At 38.2% G+C, this 27,702-nt stretch overlaps 1 protein-coding gene across 1 annotated transcript; it reads left to right on the top strand.

Moving 5' to 3' along the window:
* The first annotated feature begins 15,550 nt into the window (after positions 1-15,550).
* On the top strand, positions 15,551-19,956 carry LOC121634365. Its single transcript, XM_041976929.1, has 3 exons — positions 15,551-15,897; positions 17,462-18,078; positions 19,067-19,956. The coding sequence occupies exons 1-3, from the start codon at positions 15,872-15,874 to the stop codon at positions 19,426-19,428; spliced, it is 1,005 nt and encodes a 334-aa protein (XP_041832863.1). The 5' UTR covers positions 15,551-15,871; the 3' UTR covers positions 19,429-19,956.
* The last annotated feature ends 7,746 nt before the right edge of the window (positions 19,957-27,702 follow it).

Genomic DNA, 27,702 nt, shown 5'->3' with positions numbered 1-27,702 from the left:
CTGGAATAGAGTTCCAGTCTCCCTCCCTCCCACTTTCTCTCTCTCTCTCATCTCTCTCTCTCTTACTCGGTTTGTGTCTATCTCTCTCGCTCACTGCATCAGTAGTCCCCCGCGTGGCTCCCATCACAATGCCTGCGGTCACACCTCACTGAGCAAACTGTTCATTAGTGGAGATCACCCACAACACCAGGAAACACCGTTGGTCCAACGACAATGGGTTATGCAAAAGCACATCCTGAAAATGGCATGCAAAGCCTTTACATAAATGCACACATACACTGACTGACAGAGCTGCTGACCTCTGAATGAAGAGTTAAGAATTAAATGTTGACCTATTTTTACACACATTGGTGTAAACTTTATGACTTTGCAAACAAACCATCCACCATTACACAGAGTTCTAGTCCATATTTGGATTATTTAAAGCTGTTAGTGCCCTCTATAACTGGACAAAAGCACCACCAACCAGCCAAAAGCACCATCAACCCTGACCTCCTTGTATTTGAACCCAGTTGCTGTAGAAATGGTAAAATAATAATATTGCTAATGTTTCTTTTTGGAAAACTACCCATACCAGTAAAGGAGTGAAGAATTTAAATGAAGTTTCATAGAAGTAGAGCAGAATTAGAAAATTCAAAGGACTTAAAAGTAGATTAGATTCTTTATAAACTATTAGGGTTTGTGTTATTTTTTACTTCAAGGCCACGGGGGTGGGATGAGGATACCACCACCCACAATCCTCTACTTGGAAATTTTGTCAGTAGTAGCAACTATTAACAAATGTACAATATTATTGGGAAATTGCGACATTTCATTTGGACCAGTGTACTTATTTATGATCCATAATGAGATTGCGTTGTCCATGGCAACATCATACGGCTTTTTACTTTGCACCACAGACCAGCTTCACAGAAATAATCAATCACAGGCATGGTGTTTAGTTTGTATTGAGTATATTTGTATATTGTGCATGTGTTGGCACATAGACCACCAGTTAAATGTCTGGACACATTGCCCCATTGGATTTAATGGGAAAGTGTGGCCAGCCTTTTGACTGGTAGCTACTGTACATTGATTTAACTCTACCTCCTTCACCAGCTCAAAAAGCTCAGCAATACCACACATTCTGTCTGCATCTTACTTTTTTATTTTTATTTATTTTTTAAGTTGAAAATGTACTCTGAAACATGTGTAGCATCAACTATGGAACAATCAACATCATAAAAAAGTTCACATGATGTAAGGAGAAGTTCACCTTTAGCACAGTTTGTAGTATTGTTTAGTTAACTGGCGTCACAGCCTATCCGATAAGACATCTAAAATGTCCAGTGAAAGGGTGTTACACTTGTACTTTAACTTTTCCATAACAGTCCTTGGATCCTTGGCTTGATAAGCTACAGGAATTTTAAATATAGAAAAAATCAGCATTGTGAGGAAATTCCTGAACAGACTGGCCTTGTGTGTGAGATGAAATCCCACCGGCTCAGGGAAGATCGCCTCGATAGCATATTTCACCTTTACTCTCCTTTCTATTCTTATCACCACCTTATTCTTATTGCTACATGAAAACTTATCATTTTTATGAGCTATTTTGTTTCAATATAAAATGAAAATATTTGACATGGAATTAGAAGTCAGCCAGTCTAGATGTCAGTATTGTTGCATCAGGGTGTAACTAAATGCAACCAAAGAGGGAAAAACAATTTTTGGGTTCAAAACACAGAATCTGTTTATCTTAAAGGTAATTCATGTTTTTGACACTTTTTTTCAGGCTTTAGACTTTACTTCTCAGCAGTATTTAATTTTAAAAAAGTGATACCGAACCCTAAGACAGATTTAGATATTTCATTTATGAAGATTTCAGCTGATCTTTAAATTGTGCCCAATGATAACAGATCCTCATACCATTTTTCTTTTCTAAAGAAGAATGTTTGAATATTTACAAGAAATGCAGCAGACTATGCTGACACTCTCTGCTATATTTTTTTTTTTATTATAAAAAAGCAAGATGAAATAATGTTAATTATAATGGACAACATCACACACCCTTTACAAAACACAGTAATCAAAACAACTAAGTGTGTTCAGACAGAGGCTTCTTCAAACACGAATACAGGTCAACTGTGCCTGCAGCTATAACAATAATTAAAATAATAATTGTTTATCGTTATTTTAAAAAACAATACTTTTAAATAATAACTAATAACTATTTGCTTAATGATTTTTTCAATGCATAAAAACTAATATAACTTTCTGAAACTGAAGTGTTATTAAATTCAATACAAGACACGACTGAAGGCTGAGACAACTAAGACTTTTCTTTAATATTCATGTCGGGCTTTAGAAAAGACTAATTGGTTGCAAAAGGATAAAAAAAAAATCCATAAATATGTATGTATTTCTTTTTAAATATGTTGCATATTTAAAAAATAGTATAAATGGCTGCACATTTTCCAAATAAGAAACTTTTTGTTTTAATGCATATTAATGCTTAGAAAATGTCCTATAATCAGTTTAATTATTGGTGACAGGAAATTATATTTTCCCTTTGTCCTGCTGTGAAGTAACTCGGCATCTATTCTTGGTACATCAAAGCTGTACTGAAAACCCACTTCCTCTTCTAATATACGGTGACCTCTCTTTATAATACCATGCACTTTCACACATATTCCTGTGTTATCCCTGTGACTAACAGCTGTGGACCTTAATGTGCTTTCGTGACTTCTTGAGTCTCCCTGGCGTCCTGAGGATGGTAAAAAGCCAGTTTGTTGTGTGTGACTGTCCTCTCCTTGAACAGGCCTCTGGAAGTGCCAGACAATGGTTAATTGTGCAGGTCATAGAAAGTTTCTTTGTCTAAAAAAAAAAAAAAAAAGGAGAAGACAATGGGCACTCACAATAGTTTATTGGCTCTTTCATTTATACAGATCATGCCTGGGGCCCTTTCGCTGTTTTCTTTTGCAATGACAAGATCACATGTCTTAAACAGTTATGCTTCTGACCTTGTGCTTTGAGTGTAGTCAGATGTCTTTGTGGAACCATGTGTTAGCAGTTGTAAATATTTGTTGCATTGTTCATGTTTTCTATTTTTTTTTTGTAAAAAAAAGACAGTCGGATATGTCATTAGTCAAGCTGTTGATATATAGAACAGCATGAACTGTGGTGTAAATGTGACCTTTGAAAACAAATCCATAAAGCCAGTCTGACCAGGGGGAAAATCTATATACAGTTGGTAGCTTTACATGCAATGAAAAATGTAGTCTGTATTCTAACAGAATGGAGGCTAAGATTCCCCCAATGATTTGTTACAGCTGCTTAAAACTTTTAGGGTTAGGGTACTATATGCATTTTGTGAATCATTATGTTGATGCTCACCAGATCATATTAATACAGCAAACACTGTATGCTCATAGCTGTTTTCTCTCCATGTGCCTCAATGTTTCCTTTAAAAATTGTTTTAAAATATATTGAATATAATTCAGCTTTATTTTTATAGCACCAATTTACAACAATGCCATCTGAAGGCGCTTAGAGTCCAGTTCAATCCAATTCATTGTAGCCCAATTATAATCCAACTATACGAAACCATTATATGATCCATATTAGTCCAGTTTTTTATAACTGAGTTAATATAAGGGAACAAATCAAATCTTGTTCTCAATTCAATCCCCTATTCTGAGCATGCATGGGGTGATGAGTGATAGTGGAAAGGAAAAAAAAAACTCTTAACAGAAGGGGAATACCTCCAACAGAACCTGGTTCCTCCTCTTTCTACTTTTAGAGACTCTAGAAACCACAAGAAATAGAAAGGGACAGAGACAACCTCTGACAGCATTTTACTGGCTAGAGAGCACTTAGAGAAGAGACAGGATGCAATTAGCTGTTATGTTCCATAGTAGGACTCTAATATTCACACAGGAAGTAAAAAGGGTAAAGAAATAAAAATAGAGGGAGGTGCTCGGTTCATCATGGGACGTTACCCATGCTGTCTTAGTCTATGGCAGGATAACTGAAGGGATGGCTAAGGCACACCAAGCAAGCTTCAATTATAAGCTGTATCAGAAAGTAAAGTTTTAAAGCTAATCATAAAGGTAGAGAGGGCATCTGCTACCTGAACCCAAACCGGGACCTGGATCCTTCAGTGAGGCCTATAACTTAAAGTACTTCCTCCCATTCTACACCCTAGAAAACTCACATATCACAAGCAAAGCTGCAGTTTGAGAGCGAGGTGCTCTGCTGGGAAAATATATAACTATGACATCAGTATAAAACTATTAGAAAATAGAGAAATAGAATGGATAGCATGAAACAAGTAGCCTCAGTTAGTTTTATATTTCATTTACTGAGCGCTGACAATACCAGTGAAATAAACAGACCTAAATAATGTGACATCAGAATTATAAATACCATTTAATGTTTGGTTCTTTTTATAAATATGACCTTCTTTTATGCTCTTGTGAAGGACAACAGGTCAAAACATCTGCATGTACAGAATGTTGACACAGCCAGAGTAAATTGTGCTACCCATTAAAAGTGGATTTTATTTATTTATTTATCTATTTTTACTGTACATGGAGTATGTATCTGTTTAAGGACTTAATAGTTAGTAATATGTTTAAGTATGTGTCTGTTTATGCCTTTGTGTGGAGCTGACTGTTACACAAAGTCATGATGTAACTGAAATGGCATCAGTCAAACCGCAAATGAAGGAAAACAAATTATGAATAAATGAAAATGATCGAAAGCCTAGTGTCAGACCGCACATTAGAAAATGGAAACTAAACTGGAGACTTTTGAGCAACTTAAATTGCAACCATGGACTTGGATCTCTGAAGTTACAGCTCAGTCATGTGGTTACTGTGGGGTTTTATAATTTGCTGAACCCTTTTCATAGAACTTTTCACATTTACACTTTAAATCAATCAACTTTTATGCACAGTCTTTTTATTTTTCCAAAATTTTCAGTTTCCATTCAGCCTCAACTTATAAGCAGCTGGATGGAAACGTGGTTGCTATTTTTCAGTTTTCGGTTTCATAAGCAAGTAAATGGTGTTTATGTCTGGAAATGACAAAAATGAGTCACAAACCTGAACCAAAACGATAAAACTGTCACATTATGTAGTGCTTAGTCATGACTTACCATAAATATCCAAAATCTACTGACAGCTTTGAGGTAAAATGTACAAAAAGTTGTCAAAATGTCCAAAAGTAACTAAACAAAAAACAAGCTATGTTTCCTTGTGTGATACTTTCATGAGGTAACCTCAGGAATAGACTTTTTAAAAATATTTTAATTAACTTTAAAAGGCTACTGTGTGTGTTCATGGTCAAACACCCATAACAATTTTGCATACTGATTAAAATGCAAAAGAGGCTTAAAAAGGGATTTGGGGTCCAGTGAAACGTGGACTGCCATCTGTAATCAATAAGAAGATTAATACATCAGCTCCCCATGAGGATTTCACTTGGTTTCCACACCAATAAAGGAGACTGATGGAATGAAAAAAGCTCCCACCTCAGATGACAGGTGTCACATCCACTGAAACAGCCTTTAGTCATTTTATGAATGCAGATTGCAGCACTTAAAAAGGGTGAAAGCTGCAAAGAGGTGGGTGGGAGTCCAGGAAAAGATGGTTAAATGTAGATTTTAGAATACGTTTAGGAATGTTGAAATGAACTTGTTCAACACGGTGTCTCTGCAGAAGAGAAAATAGCTGTTGTGGCAAACAAACTGCACAGCATTGGTCACATTATAGAAAGCTTCTTGTTTAATATTATCATGTTGGTAATTCCACCTCCTTCATTATACAAACACCATACAAAGAAGTCAAGGAAGAAGAGATAAATGCTGCATTTGATGAGGCCAACAAAATATTTTATTGTTGTTAAATTACTCATTTTCAACTAAATTTACAAAATATAGTTACCATCAGGATTGTTATTGAGTTTTACTTAATGATGTTTTAGTTAAGTTTTCATTTGCAGGATGAGCTAACAATATATTTATGCTAGCGTGATTGATTTCACTTTTCAGATCCAGGTAGCCTGTGAACAGTTAACTTGTCAGTAAATATGTTTCTGCCTTTGCTTCTTCAGAGGAGAAACACATCAGTTAACTAATTCTTAGTATTCAATTAATTCACAGCAGCTCAACCAAATTTTGTACAGCCATTTCGACATTAAACTGCATGGTAAGTTGACCAATTAGACATTGTTCAGTGGAAGTTTGTGATCTTGGAACTTTAATTTCATGGAATATTGACTAATTAGGTTTTGATTATCAGGGACAAAATAGAGGAAGATGTTTTCATTCTAAATTGTACTGATATTGGAGCAGGGAAATCTTTAAATATGCTGCTCCTTCTCTTTAGACAGCAGAATATTAAGTCTGTCCCTAAAACAACTTTAAGAAAATTTCAGTCATATTAAAGACAAAAAACTCATGCATTTTTGTCAATGTTTAGTGTCTCTACAATATGGTTTTATGACAAACTGTAAAATACCTCCACACAAACAGTTTAACACTAAAGGCTCAAAAGTGAACCATTATGTATGTTTTTCTTTCATTGTTATCCTTCATGCTACAGATGATGGTCCCACACATCTGTTTGCAACATTATGATGTTACAGGTGCCTCAAGTAGGACAACACATGTTGTAGGGAAGCAGGCTGACATGAAACAAACTGACTTCAAGCAAGACTTTCTTGGCCCTATGCATCGCTAGCAGTGAGTCGGTCACTTAACTACCTGTCTGCTTCACTTCCACCTGGTCAGAGTTACGGTTCAGAGTTTGAAATGGTAACAGTTAAAATAATGTACATGTCTGGATTTAGATGTTTTGAAAAAACAAAAGAAACATGGCTAAAGTTTGAAACTTTTTTTTTACCAACTAATCACAGTCCTCAACACGTATTGTAACTTGGCAGAAAACTGCAAGAAAAAAAGTGAACTCAATATTTTTACCCCTTGATAAATGTGTGGAGAAATGTTGATTTTTTTTTTTTCAACTTCTGGTGAGTCTCTTTGATTCATGAACAGGTTTCAGTGACTTTAGATGCCAGTATATGGCACAAATTAAACACGACCCTTTTTAAGATGAACGAGTGGTGGAGGACAGATTGAGTCAGTAGCTGCATTTATATTACCCCTAGAATTGCGCCAAACCCAAATAACTCCATAAAAACGTGATAATGGAAACACCTAGATTTTGAAAAACCTCTCAAAAATTACTAAAAAGTTTTTACTCTCTCATGAGGTGGTTTTTCCAGATGTGTCACTATAGAAGTATATCACAAATGAGTAATGGAAACACTTTTTTCACATTTACATGTCATCAGATGTGACACAAGGGGTCATTTGACCAAATCATTTCAAATAAAGATGGCACGGTATTTATGGACGGAGGAGATGGAGTGGAAACGCAGCTACTGACTGCATAGAAGTCAATATTTTCACATCCTTGGTTTTATTCTTTTGCTGCGTTGGTTAAATTAAGGAAACACAATGTCCTACTTAGGTTCAGGAAATCATAACATTAATCCAGCACACAGGATAATGACATGGAAATGCTTCAGTATTTTTACGCAGTGTGTTGAAAACTGATGCTAAAAGTTGCTTTGTGTATTGGTAAATGATTCCTGGAGTCCTGTCAAAATGGTAGAAAATGAACCAACAGCCTCATAACAGCAGTGAAACACCCAGACACACACAAACGTTGGATTAAAAACATCCTCAGACAGTTTGTGTCATGGTTCATCATGATTTGCTACTCCCTCCAAGCATGACTAACCACAAAGAATGCTAATTTCCACATTTCCTATAATTTCATCTGGTCATTTTGTCCCTCCTAATGCTGCAATTTCTAGGTTTTAATACAACATTTGCCTTGTATAGTCTCATATAAACAATACAATGCTGATACCTCAGTTACAGCTGGTTCTTTAACATGAAAAGTCTAAATGTGACAGACATGAGTGAGAAATGTGAAAGGAAAGGCTGGGAGAAAAAGCAGGAAGCTGCATCGGAATTCCACTCCCTGATGTGGGTGGACCCCTCCTGCTTATAGAACAGAGAGGGCACATTTTCCCCTCTTCCCTCTTTTTTCCTCTCTGCATTCCCCTCCCTCCCCAACTTTTCTCTTTTGCATTGACAATTGAGGCCGTGGTGAAACAATGCAAAAGGGAAAGGCCAGGGGTTTGTGCACCAGCAATAGGGGGGTGGTCCTTGCTGCCTCCTTTCTTCAGATGGAGAGTTTTGAGGAGAGGGAATGTATAGAAAACCAGCAGGGATGAAGGAGGCTGTTCAAGGGGATGACGTAAGATGAGAATAAGAGTTTTAGGGTAGAGGAGGGGTAAGGTACCACACATAACATGGCCTGAGGGGTGAGGGACATGTTATTGTGGGACTCAAACATTTTTCTGGCTGAATGAACCTGAAAGTGATCATGCTGAGCCCGGGAAAGCAACACAGACTAAATCTGCTGACATGAATTACAAATACTAAATTAAAGCTGCCTTTATCAATATTTAGTTTTAACTATAAATCACTGTCAAGTTTTTAAAGATTAATTCTAGGATCCTGAAACACTACAGTGTTTTGCATATTTTCCATTGGTTTGGTTTCAAGACCTCAGTTTCCAATTTCATCAGCCTTTTTTTTCCAGCCGCAGCAGGCAGGGTTATTTTTTTATTTTTATTTTTTCATGTCTAATCACCTCACCAGCTCAGAGCCAAATGGTGTACAGACAAAGTTACTTACTGAAGCTGGTGGACATGGCTGAGCATTTAGCTGCTAGAAGGCAGTAAACCACTTTAATCCAATAGGCTCTTTGTCAAATTCAGTTTATATCTCCTCTGCTTGGTCTGTTTGGAGAGCAGTCATGTTTGTAGTACACTTCCTGGCTCTATAAATGGGAAACAAAGAAGGTGGCTCAGACTGATCCACAAACATTATTCCAGACACTTTGCAATAAGTATGTTTATGCAAATGCACAGAAGAGGGGGTTCAGATTGCAAAACTCTACCTTGTCTTAAGCAAAGAGATGCAGTGTTTAGCTTCAGATTCACATCAGAAAAATTCATATTTACAATTTAAAATAAAGACAATAAATAGAGCCTTGATTTACGACACAAAGCTGCAGGTTTTCTGAAATAAAACCCACAGCCCTGTTGTCAGGATTCAGTAATGCCATTTTACATTTCTAGAAAAGACTTATGATCTCTTTAAGCTTTCAACCAGAAAAAACAATCTAAATGCTGGATGGATACAAAAGCAGCTCAGGCTGTAAAGAAGTGTTGTGTGATAGTTAATGCACTATCGCTGTGTGTGATTGGATGAATATGGCATGTAGTGTTAAAGTGCTCTATTTCCAGACCACTTTACTTGCCCCATGCTAGTCTGTCTGCCTAATCAGAAAGACTACTGCAGCCATCCTACTGGCCGATGTTCCACAGACTTAAAACATAAACTCTGTAAAGTTTACATAAACATGCAGTTTATGCAAACAAGCAAAAACAAGACAATCCTTGAAATAAACCCATTAAATTTCCCTTTATATTCGGCTGCTTCACTAGATATTTACTTCCACACTGCATATCCTCTCAAACAAGGTCAGTGTGATGTCACTGGCAGTGTGCATCTAGGAATTTAATGACAAAGCCTTTATGCTTGTTAGAAGACGTGATCATGCTTATTTGGCCTTTTTTCAACATGTTAACTCTTTAAAGAAGTACGTATTTAAAAAAAAAATCATAATAATTTGAACTTCAGTAATGAAAAACAAAACTCAATATTAATGCTAATGTCCCTCCATGTGTAATATGGCAATTGTGAAATAATTTATTTATTGACCAAAGATCAGAGTTTAGACACACGGATGTGGTAACCAGTAACCTCTAACCAGCTTATTTCCAGTTGATTACATTTTGCTTTTGTTATTTTTTTTTTTTTTTTTTTTCTTACCTGCTTCTGTCAGGGTTTAAACAGGTATGTCCACAGAAAGAGGACAGTGAACAGAAACCTGAATGTGTTTTGACATCACAGTATCTCAGTTTCTGTAATGAAAACTAGGTTAAAGCCTCATCCAGGACTCTGAAACAAGGATATCAGGTTGAATGTACCAAGAGAGGACTCAAAAATCTGATCACAGTTGCCTATTACATACACACGCATGAAAACACATCCAAAAATAGATGGACTCACAGCAAAAGTCTGAAAAACCAAAGGTAATGTTCATGTATGGTAGTGGGGGGAAGAGCAGGAGAGGATCTGATGACCTAAAACTGCTTCTGCTCCCTTAAATGGAAAGATCTGATCACTGCTACTGCAACATAATGCTGCCATAACAACCGTGGTTAACACTTAAATGAACATCCACAAAATCGTTCAGATAAACAGAATAAATCAGATTTAGATTTGCAGTGAGTCTTGAACTCTTTTGACCTACTGGTTGGACAGCCTGTATGCCTCTGTGATTCAGTCAGGACTCATTCAAACCTCAAGAACTTTATTTTAAATCATTAAAGCTAACGCTTATTAATTAAAACCAAACCTATATTTTTGATAATATAAAGTGCATTTATTGTGGTCAATAGGGTTTTATAACTTTCCTTATCCCTCCCACCACCACCCTGTGAATGCTGTTTATTTATTTATTCATTTAATTATCTTTTTTTTTTTTTTTTTTTGCCCTGTCCTTTTGTTTTAGTTTCATATAATTTCTGTTTGATACTGAAATAAGTTTTACTTCTGCAACTTAGTAAACTTTGTTTCCTGATGTAAATTTAAAGGTTGACTTGTTAAAAAGAAAAACAAATTATTATTATTATTATTTTTATTATTATTATTATTATTAATAATAATAATAATAATAATAATAATAATAATAATAATAATAATAATATAAAACATTTTAAACATAAATGAAACACGTTTAGTATTTTTTTTTGGCAATAATTCCTTATGTCTGCATCCCCAGCACACGATGGCACAGAACTCTGCAGAGGCCATTACAGTGCCATAAAATGTGGCTCCAGTGGATCTCATCCATCTTGGCAGGTGGAGGTGACTCCTGTATAAGGTGTCTGTGTTTTTGGTCCAGTCCAGTTTAATTGTTGAGGTGGACACCCAGGTACTTAAACGAGTCCTTTATCTCAACGTCTGAGCCTCCAGGTGGTTTTGAGAAATGACCCCCCTCCATCCTTGGTCCCCTCTGACACAAAGCCAGCAACGGCAGAGTGACTGGAGAACTTGTGCAGATGACAAAGGGGGGAGTTATAGCTGATGTCTGGGTATTCAGTGTGAACAGGATAAATGTGCATCATGGTGTGGTGTCTCTGCATTATGACAGTGGCATTGTGGCTGACTTTTCTTCATCATCAGAAGTCTCAAACTTAACAGTACACAAACAAAGAAGTGTTACTGACACCTGGTGGTAAAGGTGAGTATGTAGCAATGACTTCAAATGCAAAGCACAGTTGTGAGTGGACGTTGGCTGACACGCATTCAGAATTGTGTACATGTATACTGCCTTCTTCCGTGTAACTTTAAGGTGTTAATTATTTCAAATGGACCTCTAGCACCTATCAAGCACCTATGTTTTAAAGCTGAGAGGGTTCTCACTTCACACACAGAGTTGTTTGTCCATTCAGACACACCATACTAAAATGGTGGCTCAGATATGGCAGCTGTAACATAGACCCATGGCATGAAGACATAAATGGCTATTCTAGCAAGATGATGGTTCCCTGCTATCCTTCCAGTTTTTAGTAATGCACTGGGCAGATTTGAACCCAGTTTTAGTAGTTTCTGCGTCTCCTTGGATGTTTTCTCTGCTTGATGCCAATAAATTGACCCTTAAACAGAATAATGTCTTTTCCACAGAATGTGTCTTTCCACATGGTTGTTTAGGAATTAAAAGCTGCACATTGCATCAGTTGGGTTAAATAACTTGCTGCCAGCTAAAAGATAATCACACATGCCGTAATTATCCAACAGGAGGTTTGAACCTGTTTACCAAGTTAAATCCAGATGGAAACTTCTTTCTTAGTCAGGCAGTGTGTATCACTGAACAGCAGTGTTTACACTTGATGCGTGAAACGCTTTACAAGTACTTTACAAATAATAGAAACAAAAACTAGTAAGAAAAAACTCAATTTTAAAGGTCCCATATTATACACTTTATTCCCAATCTGAGACCATTCATTAATATCTAAATGAAATATTTCCGCCATGGTATGGACAAATCGACCCTCAGTTTGAGTGCAGCGGCTTCTCTTCACCTCCCTCTTTTTAGCAGCTTCAGAAATGTGCCGTTTATGGTGGGCGGAACCCTGGTGGAGCAGCTCAGCTGTTGGCTCCGCCCATCGCATCGCCCGTCATGAGGTGATTGACAGGTTAGGCCTTAGCGGTTACTAGACGCTGATTACAGCGTAGTGAAGGATAAACAAACGCCGGAACACCGGAACCCATTCCTGAAGAAGTTCGAGCAAGAAGACTAACAGTACTGCTCTTACCTCTCCAGCTGTGTCACGGACAGTTGGTATTGAACCTGGCTTCAGCTTCAAACGGTTGGCGAAGCCTGCTTTCCATGCACCCATGTTGTGGAAACAGTCCTCTTTGAAATGCTGGCCACAGACATGCAAAACCTTTGGAAGTTTTCCGGGTACATTTCCTCCAAAAATAAAATTAATCCACTCAGTCCTCGTGGGTTCAGTGGATGGAAGTAAAAAAACGTTTTCGTGTTCATTTATGCAGCCACAAACAGAACAGTGCTTCTGTCGCTTAGCCATGTCCGCTAACGAGGGTTGCCGAAGAGGGAAAAACACTGGACGCTAGGTGATTTTTAGAGGGCGGGCTTTGAGAGCCGGTAGGCGGGTCCATCACTCTGTGGGGAGTGGTTATTGTCCCTTATGACGTCATAACGTACACGCTTTCAAACAAGCTCATTTCAGCGCTTACTTCCCTAGAGGTGGAGCAGGGGGGAGAGAGAGCGCCTGAAAGAGTTTCACACTTACGGGTCTCCTACACATGCGGGGGGACCAGTATGACTGTTCCAAAACCATTAAAAAGTGAATTTTGCATAATATGGGACCTTTAAAGGTTTCCTCACTGCAGATATTTTATTCCCCAATAAAGAAAAAAATCCATTTTACTTTGTACAGCTGAGCTTATTTTGAAATACAGAATTAAATAACTCAACTTAGTTATTCCACAAAAGGCCAAAGAGTCTCAGTTTTACTTTTAATGGATTTTCCTTTTGATACTAGATGTCGGTCAGTATATAAATCCTTTAGGTCAAATAACACAAGTTTTACGACATGCATCTTTTTAGAGGAGGATTCTGCCACATCTGAAGGCTGGAAGTTGTAAAGCACAAGTTGTAAACAATCCTTGCCAGTGCAGTTCTGTTTATCTCCCTTATTTTAGGAATGCACACTGCTAAGACATTAACTGTGCTTCTAACAAACACATCTAGCCTGTTATAAGCTAGATTGTTGCATTGATTTAAAAAAAAAAGTCACCTATAACACGTGTGTGTACACAAGTACTGCAAGGTACTCCAAAATGTGCTTTCTGTTATTTTCTGTTTATGCACCTGTTTCAAATGTGGAAGCCTCAATCCCAGAATACGCACTTTATAAAACCCTGCTGATATCACAACATTAGCTTCTAATATAAGAAATTCTGTTGTTTTCCTTGAATATATTTGAAGATATATTTCCTCTTGGTTCAATCACTTTCGTTTTTACAATAACAAGAAAATACATTTTTGCTTTTACTTTTTTTTCTGTGAAATCACCAAGAACCATTATACTCCTTTTTTTTTCCTCTTTGAGGTTTACTGGGCAGGTCCGGCAGGAAGGAGACCCTCCCAGGGTAGATCCACGATGTGCTGGAGGAATTATATATCCCTTTTGGCTAGGAGGAGCTCTGGGACCCCCCAATGGCTCCCCCAAAGAGCACAGGGGTTCCCCGAGGTTTTGAACATTCAGAGCCATTGTGATTAATGTCCACACATCATCTCTATTTTAGGAACAAAAAGTAAGGCTATATGTTGTTAATTTAACTTTGGCTTTATCAAAGGACAGGACTCAACCATAATACATTATTTATGGTGAGAATCTCACTTTTGAAAGCATAAAACCGTATGGGTTCAGCACAGGGTGGTGCAGGGGGTCCATGGCTTTTCAGTATTGACATGAAGGGGGTCCCTGGTGAAAATAGGCTGTAAACCACTGTTCTAAAGTATATATCTAATTTCTTCTTGCATAAAAGAAACTGGGCGTGGTCTTTAGTTCAACTGGACGAGTAGCCTCCACATGTTCAGAGGCCACAGGTCCTCAACGCAGCTGGCCCAGGTTCAGATTCCAGTCTTGGAAAGAAACACACTGTAGGGTCTCAGTTCTTGTAATATTCTTTACTATCTGCTTAGCGGACTTAAACACCTTTTATAACTTTACCACCAACTTCGTTCACTTTCTTGTTTCACAGATGTTGGTGTCAGCACAATATTTTTCATATATTCCTAACTTCCTACATAACATTACCAGCATCTCTACATGTCTGGAGACCACATGGAGGCTGTGTCACTGAATGCAACAGTCACCCATCTTTGATTTAAATTCAGGAGAATTAAATAGCACTTAAGTGATAAATACTGGCTGACTAACTGTAGCTTTCTTGTTTTTATATTTTTACATTTAAGTTACTCCGTAAAAAAAATAAAAACAATTTAAAAAAAAAAAAAGAAAAAAGATCTTCACAGAACACAAGAGAAACTAATTTGGCCCAACAAAACCACATGAGACAAGGTAAACTGCCACCAACTGGAAACAGAGGCTGTCGCCATAGCAACCACCCAGCTCAGGCCAGGCTGGAGTCTACACCACAGCCATAAAGCTGTGGTGCAGGACCCCAGTCACCTAAACAATGGTGATCACCATGGCAACTGGACACACCAGTGGACAGGCCATAGGTTATGATCAGGTCCAGGGTGTGTCCTCTGTTGTGATAGGCTGTGTAACATGCTGTTTAAAACTCATGCAATATAAAATGTTTAAAAACTCGCTGATATAGGATTCACTGCTGTTAACAATGTGAATGTTAAAAGTTAAAAAGTACATGCTGCTTCCCTTGCACTTGCGTTTGCCAAGGCAACGGCAAATTTACACTAAATATTTAATTGGTTTTTGAGTTTATACATAGTTTTGACTATGAGAAATCACAACTGAAATCCTTAAAGATATCATGACTTATGCGCCACTCTTCTTTGACAGTTATATGGAGCTTTTTATTGAGTGAATAGAAAGTATTGTGGCGCCATCTTGTGGTAGTTACAGGTATTGTAATTAAATGCCGTTTGTAGGTCAGAACTGGTACTGTATGACCTTTCAAAGTCTCTCTTTTTAGCCTATTGTGAGGTAAGAGTGTATAATGAATGCCAACGGGGGAGGCGGGTTTGAACTATTATAAAGTCCAGAAATGGGCTGAAGTACAAATACAATATTTCATGAGAAGCCATTGTGTTTTCTTTAACCTATCTGTTAATGATAATGTGATCATGGCAGCTTTCGTCCGTGGTTGTTCTATTACTGTCCATGGACGTCAACCACCCGGGTTAATTCGTTTCATATGACGAGAGCGAGCATTACGACCGATGAAGGAGAAGAGTGCGCGTTCATGAACGACTGCAGAGGTTGGTTTAAAGGGGAGGTGTGTGTGTGAGAGCCGGTGGAGCGAGGGTGCGCTCGCGGTGGTCGTTTACATTGAAGGCTGTCTGTCACCGCTGCAAACTGGCACCGAGGCAGCGCTGAGAGCCTGTCAGAAGTGATTCCAGACGGCCAGGAGGACTAGTCCACACTGCAGCCTCTCAGCATGGGAAACCTGCAGCTCTCCACAGGGTAACAAAATGACACGTTGCTTTGGCTCGATGCGCTTTGCGGAACTTGTATGAATATTTACTTGTCTTTTATTTAAAAAGTAAAGAAAGAAAGAAAAGGGGGGACGGAAAATAATTGGCTAATAATGGGCTGTGTACTCCCGACACCCGGCAGGAATGCTGTCATGCTCGGGGTTCACCGCCTCCAGCTGGTCGCCTAGGTGTGAAAATGAGTCATTAGCACAGTTCCCTTCTTGGAAGAGTGATTAACCCTCATCCTTTTCACAGAACTTTGCAGTCCACGGTTAGACATGCACTGCCCTGCTTAGAAGAACGTTAGTAATGGTTGTTTAGGTATTGAAACTAAGTTAGTGCGGTAGAGGTAACGTTTGAATAATTATGCTATGACTTGATGAAGTTATTGTTGGTATATAAAATGTTCTAAATTGGGTTGATGTTACTATGATTATCTGTAAATACTACAAGTCAATCTATTTAACACAATTTCCACTTGCTGAAATAAGTCTTTATCAGGAAAGAGGCAGATATGCCCTTACAGGACAATATTTGAAATGCAAATATAACAGAGGCAGTGAAAATATTACAAAAACGTGAAAGTCAGAAATCTCTCCTGAAAATAATGTATGGCTATTTTCATATTTGATGCATGGAACATGTCTCAGAAATATCCGCCATTGTTTTTGATAACAAAACTGCCATAACTTTGAAAAATGAAATGTTAATGGAGGATATCAGTTTTAATTTAAGTAGCATAATGTGGATCATAATGCATTATTATGAGTGGATGACATGTCTGAACTATAGTAAAAAAAAATTTACCTATGCTTGCAGAAATGTGCAAAGCATTAATCAGGAAAGAGACCAATGTGTCCTTATAAAACCCTGAAACAAGATCATTTTTTCAGTGGCTGAAATAAAAAACAGTGCTGTAGTCCCTTATTTCCTACAGGAATTGCATAAGCTGTGTGGTCAGTATTTTATGAATGATTTTATAAATGTAAACAATTATTTACAAGTTAAACATTTATTTTCTTGTACACCTCTTCCAAAGGAGCAGATGCTTTGTAAAATATATTTAAACCATTTAAAAACCACAGCCAATTAAGTGAAAATAAAAAAAAGTGAAAATATTTTACAGTTTACTGGAAAATGTGTGCTTATTCCTCATATTTGATGCTTGCAACATGTTTCAGATCACAGGTCATTGACACTGGGATCAGCTGAAGCAGGATGTCAGTTTTTGTTAGTCATTTAAATTGTATCACAGTGTATTAAAATGGTTTTAGTGGATGACAGGTCTAAGCTGCAGGCCTGTTAAAAAAAGTTGATTTTACTACTTAGCTGTCTGAAATAAGCAAAGCCTTCATCAGGATGGAGGCCAACACGACATTAAAAAATGTATGAGATACTAAAGAAACCATGTGCACTGAAATGCTATCATTTATATTTAAGTATATATTTGACATCAGCAGTTAAATGACCCACATGCTTGATCATGTTTGCCATGCTGGTGTCTCTATTTAAGGGAATAATCTCATTTTCAGTGTGACTTTTTTCTGTTCTAGTCTTGTCAAGACTGATGCACCCACATCTAAAGAAGTCAACAAAGGGAAGTTTGTTACCAGAAGGATCCGCAATGGCATCATTTATTATTACACTCCAATCACAGCATGCCATGAAGACCCTCAGACCCCCACAGCTCTATGTCCAATCTCATCCCTCCCACCTTCTCTCAGTGACTCCAGCTCTGCAGATGCTTCATCTCCATTGCTTTCAGAAATAGCCACTTCCTCAGAAAAGCTATCATACTCTAGCTCCACTTCCCGTCCCCTTCTGCTTTTCTTTTCCTGGCTCGGGGCCCAGCCAGGGGCTGCGGCCAAGTACAGGGACCTCTACCTGGACCGTGGCATGGATGTTCTCCTAGTCCAGAGCAGTGTATTGCACTTTCTGTGGCCTCGGTGGGGGCTCAGGTACGGGTTAGAGGTGTTGAATATTCTTGAGGAACCTCCGTTCTCAGGGAGAGCCGTGCTGGTCCATGCCTCCTCTATCGGTGGCTTCACTTTTACCCAAGTTCTCACCCACATTGCTCAGGAGCCAAAAAAACATGGGGGTCTGGCACAGAGGGTGGTAGGCCACATCTACGACAGCCTAGTGGTCGGATCGCTGGAGCACATGGCGACAGGTGAGAGAGAGTGATCCAACAGCGTCACAGTGGACCTCAGGTTACTTCTGTGTTGGCCATGTGTGTCAGAACTTAGAATAATTTATTAGCTGACCTACTGCTCCAGTTTCAGATGTGCATGGTTTCTGTGGGGGACTTGTTTCTGACCTTATTTAGGACCCATTTATATCAGGCTTTGGACTCAAAACTTCAGGCCTTATTGCCTGATTTCTTAATTTAGAAACACATTTAGTCCAAATAATATCTCAAAATAAATAAAAATAAAAAAGAATTTATTTTACACATCATCATATGGTCTTAAGTCTATATTTTCATAATAAACATCTATGTCACTGATATTTGTTAGACTTGAGTTAAAATTGTACAAGACAGAATATTTTATTATTTTTTCAAAGTAATGGATCATCTCATTACCTATTAGGTTAACTGGCAACATGTTAAATTACCTGAGTGGCCAAAGAAATCCACCACCTGGATTTAACTAAGCAAATAGATACGAGCCTTCTGTTGGATAATTACTGCATGGGTAATTATCTTATTTAACCCCAACTAATGCAATGAGCAGCTGCTCATTTCACCATGTAGAAGGAAACATCCCATGGTCGTGGAAAAGATGTTAGTAATAATAGTAATAAGTAATATTTATAACGTGCTACTTTTGTGTAAAGTTTTATTACATTGAAGATGATGGTGAAAAATCACTGCATGGGCTCAAGAACACTTTTGCAAACCCAAAATTAGTGAAAAATCCAAGTTTTGATGCACAAAATGCAGATTTCAAGTGTATATTGCAACAAAAAACAACATAAATCAACAAAATTCCAAAAAACTGCTGTCTTCTCTGAGGTCAAATCAATTTAACATAGACAAGGGTGAAGTGGAAAAACTGTTTTCTAATCTGAACAATCAGAATTTGGAGAGACGGTTATTTATAGACGTACTGGGTTTTTAAAAGCTTAATTATATCCTGTCCCTTGTTGTCCTTCAGGGCTTGGCAAGACTCTGGTGCCATGTTTAGAAGGCTTCATCAAAAACACCGCCATGCTTTACTTCTGGCTCTTTAAATCCCACACGGCAGACCTCTATGAGAACAGCATCCAGGTTTTCTACAACAGCCCAGTTACTTCCCCAGCGCTCTTCTACTCCAGCGACAACGACGTGATGTGCAACCCTGCTGTCCTGGAGAAGCTGATGGACTTCTGGAGGCGGAGGGGGGTGGCGGTGGACAGCAGGAGGTGGAAGGAGTCTACGCATGCCGCCCACCTGCGTTGCCACCCTGAGGAGTACCTCTTCACGCTGCAACACTTTCTGAACTCGCTGCCCATTTCCTCCATCAAAGCTAAAATGTGAACTGCTGGGAAAATTGAAGTTTGTTTGATATTTTTAAAACACTACACGTGCTATGATTTCAAACAGAAGGCACTTTGATCTCTTTATCCTGTAGCTTGAACTCCGCTTTTATTAGTGGTGTAAATAATTTTATTTTTCCCTTTTTAAGCATTGTTTTTTTTTTTTTTTTAACAAAGTTCTGAGCTGTAATTAATACCAACTAAGTATAAGTTTATGAACTGATTTTATTCTTTGAAAAGATCTGTTGTCTGCACTTTATGAGAAATAAAAAAAAGATGTGATGCTGGATGTGATGGTGCCATCGGAGAAAAAGGTTACTGGTCTGCTGGTCTGTGGAGAAAGAGGAGGGTGGCTGGATGCCAAAGGCCGCCCATTCAAAGTTGACTGAAGGGGTTTTGTTGTAGTTTACTGAACTGGGTCTAAAAGGGTGGAGCCTTAAACAAGGAGTTATAAAACTGGTCGCATACTGGAACCAGTGGAATTATGAAACAATAGGCCGTTGGAAAGAGATGGAGAAGATAGAAGAGACTGAAAAAAATCTACATTTTTGTACTTGATTGTTGGTGTTCTAGACTTTTTTTCTTTCTTTCACATGTAGTTGTGTCTCCTAAAGACTTGATCATTACTAGACCTTATGATTTTATTAATTAAGATCCCCATTAGCAACTGAAACATCACACCTCACACACACAACAGGACATGTAACACAACAGCCCAATGCAATAAAAATAAATAAAAACTGCTTTTCCTTTATACTCATTTACAATTGATGGAAGAATGAGTGTCCAAAATTTTAATGTCCATCTGTGTATTTATCGTAGACCATCATCTCTAATACTTTATGACATCAACCCCATATCATCCATATTTGTGGGAATTTCTTTTTCTTCAAAAATTCATCTTTATATGCATCAATGGACCTGTGGCAAACATGTTCTTGCATCATCCCCACTGGCCAATGCAGATTCACTGTTGATCACTGAGCTTCCATCCAATCATCCACTGGCCATGACTGCTTCTCCCACCGTAACCTGGTTTTCTTAGGTGTTTGTGATGGTTTACGTTTGATGAGGGCCAGTTCCCTTCTGTTGTTTTTTTGTTAGTTTGTTCCTGTTTCTGCCCATTTATCTTTCATTTCTTTTGTTGTCCGGTTTAAATTCTGTATTTTGTATTGAGTATTTCGGCCTGATGCTTTCATATCGTCGTAGGTTGATCTATATGTTTCCCTTTTACAACTTACTCATTTTGTTTGTAATTGCTTCATTTTTCCCCAGTTGACTAGAAACAACCAACTTTACCACATGAGGAGTTTTTTTTTCTTTTTACTTTTTTTTCCCCCCTAAAGTTTCCATTGTTCCACTAACAGCTCTGTTAGGACCGTTCCCCATCAATCAGCCAGGATTAAGCTCTGCTGCATCTTTTTAATCCAAAACTCATTTACATATATGGATATAGAAGTGTTTGTTTCAGAAATGCATACTTCCCTGCTTAACCTGAAAGCCAGGACGTGTATTTGGCCTGCTGGTGGAAGCTGTAAACCTTACTGTGCAAAAGAGAAGTCCAAAACATCCAGAAAGAAGAAGTCACCAGGTTTCCTAACTGGTCCACAGTTTTGTGGACAGCCAGACTCATTAGGCAAACATGTCGTTGGTAAACTAGGGCAGGTCATGCTACAGACCTAGCTGGGTGAGGATAGGTTTAAGTCTATAAAAGGCCTTCATATGAACCCTAATCACACTTTTTTTGGAAAAACAACTTCACCCTTTGAAAATTTAGTAAATAATTGTCTGCTGTTTAAGATGTGGATTTTTGTGATTCTTTTTTTTTAAGTTTCTTTAAAAATATTTTTTTTTCTACGTGGATAAATGTTTTATTGGGATGTTATTTGTGCGCGAGTTTGCCATAATATTAAAACCTCCTGTGTATTCTTTGGGTGTTTAAACAAATGAGGACTTTGTCAACGGCATGAACTCTTCCTGGAGTCGTTCCTGAATCCTGACTGTAATTTGATCAGGTGTACTGTCCTGCTGGGGAAGGGTGTCATTGCCATGCTTTGTAACTTCCATGGAAGGGTGTGTGTCTTTGTGTGCTACATTGTTTAGTTGTTGCAAACTAAGCATTTAAATGTGAAGGTTTCTCAGCAGAATATTGCTCTGTAGCAAGACAATAAGACGCTTCTAGGCAGATCCAGCAGTGAACCGGCTGTTTTACAAGAAATTCCTCAAGTCAGGGATTCCAGCTGCTGCAGTTTGGCCTAAGCATCTAGGAATCTGCTCTTTGTTTGAGTGAGAGCAAGAACTAACAGTGGGTGTTAAGTCATCTGCTAGAAAACCCTGTGGGCTTCTAATAGCTGCTTACTTGGACAATAAAATATTTTGCTTGTGCCTTCTGTTGTATTACTTAGATTTTGGCATGTATTTTTACACTGGTACTGTTTCTTTCTTTCTCTTTCTTTTTTCATTCAGACCCCGGGATAATTTTTAAGAACTTTTCCCTTAAAAAATTGTGTGTGGTATTTTTTTTTTAAGTTTAATTTTGTTTCGGGCTGTCCAGTTTTAATAAACATGGCTACAAAACTTATTGTTTGCATGTTTCTAAATAGACTTAATTGAAATGTTTGACTGAAATGATGCATGTGTGCTTAAGATCTAACTTTGTATGTTGCAAGGATGTCTGTGTAAAACTGGTCCAAGTCAAGGACAAATGAATGAACAGCAATACAATATGTTACCCAAACAGTGGTGTTTAAATGAGGATTTTCTTCAGGTAAGAGATTTCAACAGGGGTGCAGATATACTTCTTTATTTCTTTTTTACTTTAAGAGTCAGAGACACACTGGAAGTATCTCTGCAAACATGAAGCTTATCCAGAAACAAGACACCTCTAAAGCTGTGAATCATTTTAAAGCTTTAAAACGACTCACTAGGAGCACAAAATATTATATGTGTTATGCTGGTATGTGCCAGTTAGATGTGTACAGTGAGATTGAATTAAAGCCATTAAAACACATCTATAGAGCTTTAATATGCATGTGAAGGGCAATTTATTTGAGCAGCTTGGAGCAGCTGCTCTAAATATATAAATCTACTGTAATTTTTGCAATCTAGTGAATATTTAACTTTTTTTAATGTTAAGAGACTTTACAAATATTGAAATTTTACAATAAATACAGACATTGATGCTGTAAATGGTGGTTTTTAGTACATCTTTATGGCAACTCTAATCTTGCATCAAATATTTATGGGGGAGGAGCAATGTCATTGTCTTTCATGGGGCCCCAAATTCCTGGCAGCGCCCCTGCGTCTACCAATCATTTGCTTTTATTTGTTTTAGTTGTTTCGAGTTTGCAGTTGGACCAATTGGCCTGAAGTTACTCACGGTGAAGGAATTTGTTTGTTTGTTTTGTTTTTTTAAACTGGAACAATGCTAGAGGATTTAAAAATATGGGGGACAACTAGTTTAAAGTCACTGTTCTGCACAGGCCTCCTGGGCTATGGGAGGAGCACTGTCTGGGCCCACAGCCTTGTGGGGGTTTACCTGCCTCAGAGCCTTCAGGACATGTGTGGGTGTCACCTGAAATGCAGTGTCCGTGGGTTGCAGGGAGGGTTTTTATGGGAGTGTCTGTGTGGTGTAGAAGGTGTTTAGGCTGTCTGGGAGGGTGACATCCTGGGGGTCAGCAGGTGGTGTTGCTTTCTTATAGTTTGTGGCTGCTTGGAGACCCTGCCACATACTACATGGTTGTTACTCAAGTAAAAGCTTTCAAATTTTGGGAATAAGCCTTCTTTTGGCTTTCTTGTACTCCTCTTGATCTCCAGAGATAAAAGCCTTAAAAGCCCTGTACTGTTTTGTGCCTCCGTTGAACCAAAGTTTTTGGTTTGGAAACAGTTGCACAGTTCTTGCATTCATACCCCAATAGACACATCGGGAGGCAAGAGAGTCACTGTCTTGCATCAGTGTCTTGCACTTTGGCATACAACTGTTCTTCCTCCTGAGCTACAGCCACCTTATGACATTGATGGATGTCATCTGTGGCCACTTTTAAGGTGTTCCAGTCTGTTGTAGTCCAAGCAACCCTGCAGGCTAGCCTGTGCACTCTCAGTCCAGGTATTAACAGTTTTCTGAGCAGTTGGTTCAGCTGTAAAAGCATTTCTGCATTGGTCCAAAATCTTATTCTCACTGGTTGGAAAAGTCACAAACTGAAATAGTCTTGGTATGCTTTTCTACATCCAAAAAAAAAAAAAAAAAAAAAAAAAGATATGCATAATCATCAAAAGAGTAATATATATATATATTTCTGTACTCTTCCATTACTTCATTAATCGTTCATTTCTAACATGCCAAATTATAATTATTACCCATACCCAAGTATCTCTACTTGTGACTGTGTTCCTGTAATATTAACTGATGGCGACATTAAGAGCTGATGTATTTTTTTAGGCTTGTTCGTGGGAGTGAAATAGTTTAAACAGGCCCGAGTTGATGCTTTAAACTCTGCTGAGTTTCTTCTTAAACTCCTCCAGGCAGGTTAAGTTTCCAGCACAAGTCACCATGGTGAAACATCTCAGCAACACGTAAACCGGGTTTGTGAGTTGTACCTGAAGTTAATGATTTAAGCCACTAAACTGCTTCATAGTTCAGGCCCCACTTTCCTGGTAGAGATCACGCCAGCTCATATAGACTTTGTTTACTTAGAGCCTTGACTGAAATGGGTCGTCTGTTTATAATGTATACCTATCATTTTTTGCTCTTGTATATTTTCCTTATGTTTGTTTTTGCATCTCTTGTCTCCATAGTTATGGCTTAAGCAGAGCATTAAAAAGCTAGAATGTGTAGCCTACTCTTGATTCACTTCCCAGGATAACTCGAATAGATGTGTGTGCCAGAAAGCATCCTTGAAAGAGGACAACCCAAACTTCTCAAAACTTTTTTATTTCCTATAACATACAATGTTTAGGTGAGAAGGTCCTGTGGATTGTGGATGCCATCGAGGTTTTATTGGTCTCTGTCTTGAGGAAAATCCAAGAAACTGATTTGTGGCTCTGTGCTTGCAAACTGATGCGGAGTCAGTTGATGGTTGCAAAATTCAAGGCTATGGCCTTTACTCTGATTCAGACAGGATTACAGAAGAGAAGCAGATGTATTATGACATACACAGACTTTGCTGGTGTGACAGTGTTGAAATCTAAAAGAGACAGAAAATATCTGAATGAAACAATCACACAAATTAGCCAGTCATGATGTAAGACTTTGGATTGTTCCTGGATTAGATTTGGTATAGATAAATAGTAAATAAGGGTTCACACATCTGATATCTAGTCTACTGATCTGGCCACAGTTTTTTGGTAGTGGTTCAAATTTTGTGTTTAATTAACTTTGCTGGACAGGACAGAATGAATTTCTAAAGAAAGAGCAAAGACTGGACAGCAGAAGACTGAAGTAAAGCTATATTCTAAGATATGTTTGAAAAAATCTGGAAAATTGATTGTCCCAAGAAGAGAAGAAACAAGGAACAATATCAAAACTTTCTCCAAGAGCAATTTGGTGCAAATCAATGCATTTCCAGCATGATGAAGCACCATGGCACAAGGCAAAAGTGATAGCAAAGTCACCTAGAGATCAACACAATGACACACTGGGCCTGAAAACTTCAAAGATCCATTCAAGAAATTGTACACAGTTTTTAAAAGGTGATTGGATAAACAGCAACCCACAAACTGGGATCAACGTCTGGCAAGAATGGATCACCATCAGCCAGAAGCTCATATTTACTACATCACAGATGATCTTCAAACACCAAATATTGACTTTTTACACACACACACTCATATATTGGGTAAAACCAAGCCAGAACTTGGCAAACATACAAGGAATGAAAAGTGTTTTTAAAAAGGGCAAGAAGAGCAACTAGTTGTGTCACGAAAAGACGTTTAAGGCCTGATTTATCAAATATTTGCGTGTAAAAACGTGTGCAGACTTGATTGCACGTGCAAAAACATGTTGCAGTTGATTTACTAACCGGGCGCACCGAGGATTGCGTCTGTTGAATGGACAAACTAATGCGCTAAAGATCCATTTAGCGCGTTTGTTCTTGATGAATATGTCTCTCTGTCAGAAACGCAAATTATTGATAGAAGCAGATGAAAATAGATCAACGTAACACATGCAATGTGATTTGCCAAACATGAAACTGATTGCAGTGGCTAATTTTGCGTCTTTCTTTAGCACGTCTGAAAGGCAGGTTATAACCGGCACAACTTTACGCAGAAATGGCTGCAGTTATTGTTGCCAGGAGGAGGCTGGACACCTTAAAGGCGAAGGAAGGACCACATCTTTTCTGATCGTGTAAATGTTTTTGTACTGCCAGAGGCAAAGATTATTGGAACATATGTGTTGCTGTGCTGAATGCTGTGTTACGCAGGATGGGCTGTTGCTGCTGCGCTCTGGGTCTACTGGCATTCAGAGTCTTCGCGCGAACCCCATCTTCCATCCCTCTTAAGGGCATAAATGACCATGTCCGTCCAGATGCAGCACTGACCAGCTGCCGAGTGTGCACTGCAATGCGCCACCATTAGCGCACAGCCGCAGCTCGTGCGTAATGAAAGGTGCCACAGGAGGCACGTTTATTTAATCAATATGTCTTAGACTGAAAGTTTTATTTTGTCAATAAAAACTATTGTGTTGTCACATACCTGCTCTGCATTTAGTACTATTGCATCATACCTGGTTTTCCAGGCATCTGCTCCTCCCAGTAAGTAAGTGAGCTGCACAGTTGCTAAATATTGGTCAGATGCATCTCCAGTGCCGGCCCCCATGGTTGCAGAGGTTTCATAATAAGCTGTTTGTTTTGGAACGTCCACTAAGATCTCCATCTCATCGGGTCGAATTTCTTTTTGTATCTGCTTCACTCTCCAAGTGAAACCATAACGCACGCTAAATCCTCATTTGAATACTGCTGTTTGCGCCTGCATTCAATTCTTAGTTGATCATCTGCAAATCATAAACAACCAACACGTGCAATCTATTTGCGTGTGCACGCAATTTTGCGCTCTTTATCGGGGATTTTGGTAAATCAGGTCCATTGTGTTCAAAGGCTCTAAACTGTTCACGCATCACTTTTCATAACTTTAGGACAATCCATCTCAGAAAGGACATTATCAGAGAGAATTGCCTCCAAAAAATGTTTTCTTTACAACTGAAATTTTACAAGTATCATTGTTGATTTTTTTAAATTGTTTTTTGTTTTTGTTTTTGTAGTGAAGCGTTCTGATCATTGGCTGCAGTTCATATAACGTCCTCTAGAGGGCCACACTCACCTAGTAATTTAACAGCGTGTCATGTTATCACTCCGCACAGCGAGATTCCTTTTTTATTTATTTCTCCTCAGGCTTTAAGAATCAGGAATGAAACATGACATCTCATGCAATTAAAAATGAATTATTCGGGCGTTTCTTTTTTTATTTTTAGTGCACTTCGGCTATTTTGTAATATTTTCTAGACTTTCCTAATGATTTGTTTGGATATAATCTTTAATCTTTTAATCATATTGTAAACAACACAGATTGATGTGATTGTTCTTTTCGTATTTATTATAAATTATACTTTTTTTTTACCTATTTGTCAGGTGGAATGCATTTTAATGAGACTGGAAATGATTAAATCCATATAGTCATGCATAAGTATATATAAATAACTGTTGATTTATTTTCTTTCTAAATATTTAAATCATATGAGACCATCAACATGGACAGGGGGAAAAATCCACTTTCTATTGCCTGTGGTTACCAAATCAATTTACTCTATTACAAGTAGAAGAGGAGCAAAAATGCATCCACCATCCTGCATCACTATCGGATGACATGGATGAGGCACTGCCCTATTTCCCAGGGCGATGTGTGACACACAATTTGTGGGCCGCTGCTTAACTGGGAATATCTCACTCCCATCTGGATGCCAGTCAGAGAACTTGTTTGGCCAATTAATTGATAGAGAGGCCCAGTCGCAATGCTTGTATTAACCGGATTGACATCAGCCACCCATCCACAAGGCAGGAGATGTGGATGAAGTAGTTTGGGATTAACTAGTATTATTTCTTTTAGGATTGAAAATATAAATCAATAGAGTATAAAAGCTCATATTTAAGGGGTTACAGTTTTAGCTTTTTGTGATAAATCTCATCCCTTGTTCATATTTTACTGAGCGGTGTGGCGATGTTTGCGCAGAAGAGCAATAAAGCAGTTTATGAATCTGAGACAAATACACATGAAATATTGTAGA

The sequence above is a fragment of the Melanotaenia boesemani genome, chromosome 23, assembly GCF_017639745.1.
Source record: "Melanotaenia boesemani isolate fMelBoe1 chromosome 23, fMelBoe1.pri, whole genome shotgun sequence".
Lineage (NCBI taxonomy): Eukaryota > Metazoa > Chordata > Actinopteri > Atheriniformes > Melanotaeniidae > Melanotaenia > Melanotaenia boesemani.
This window is presented reverse-complemented; position numbering and strand designations above follow the sequence as displayed.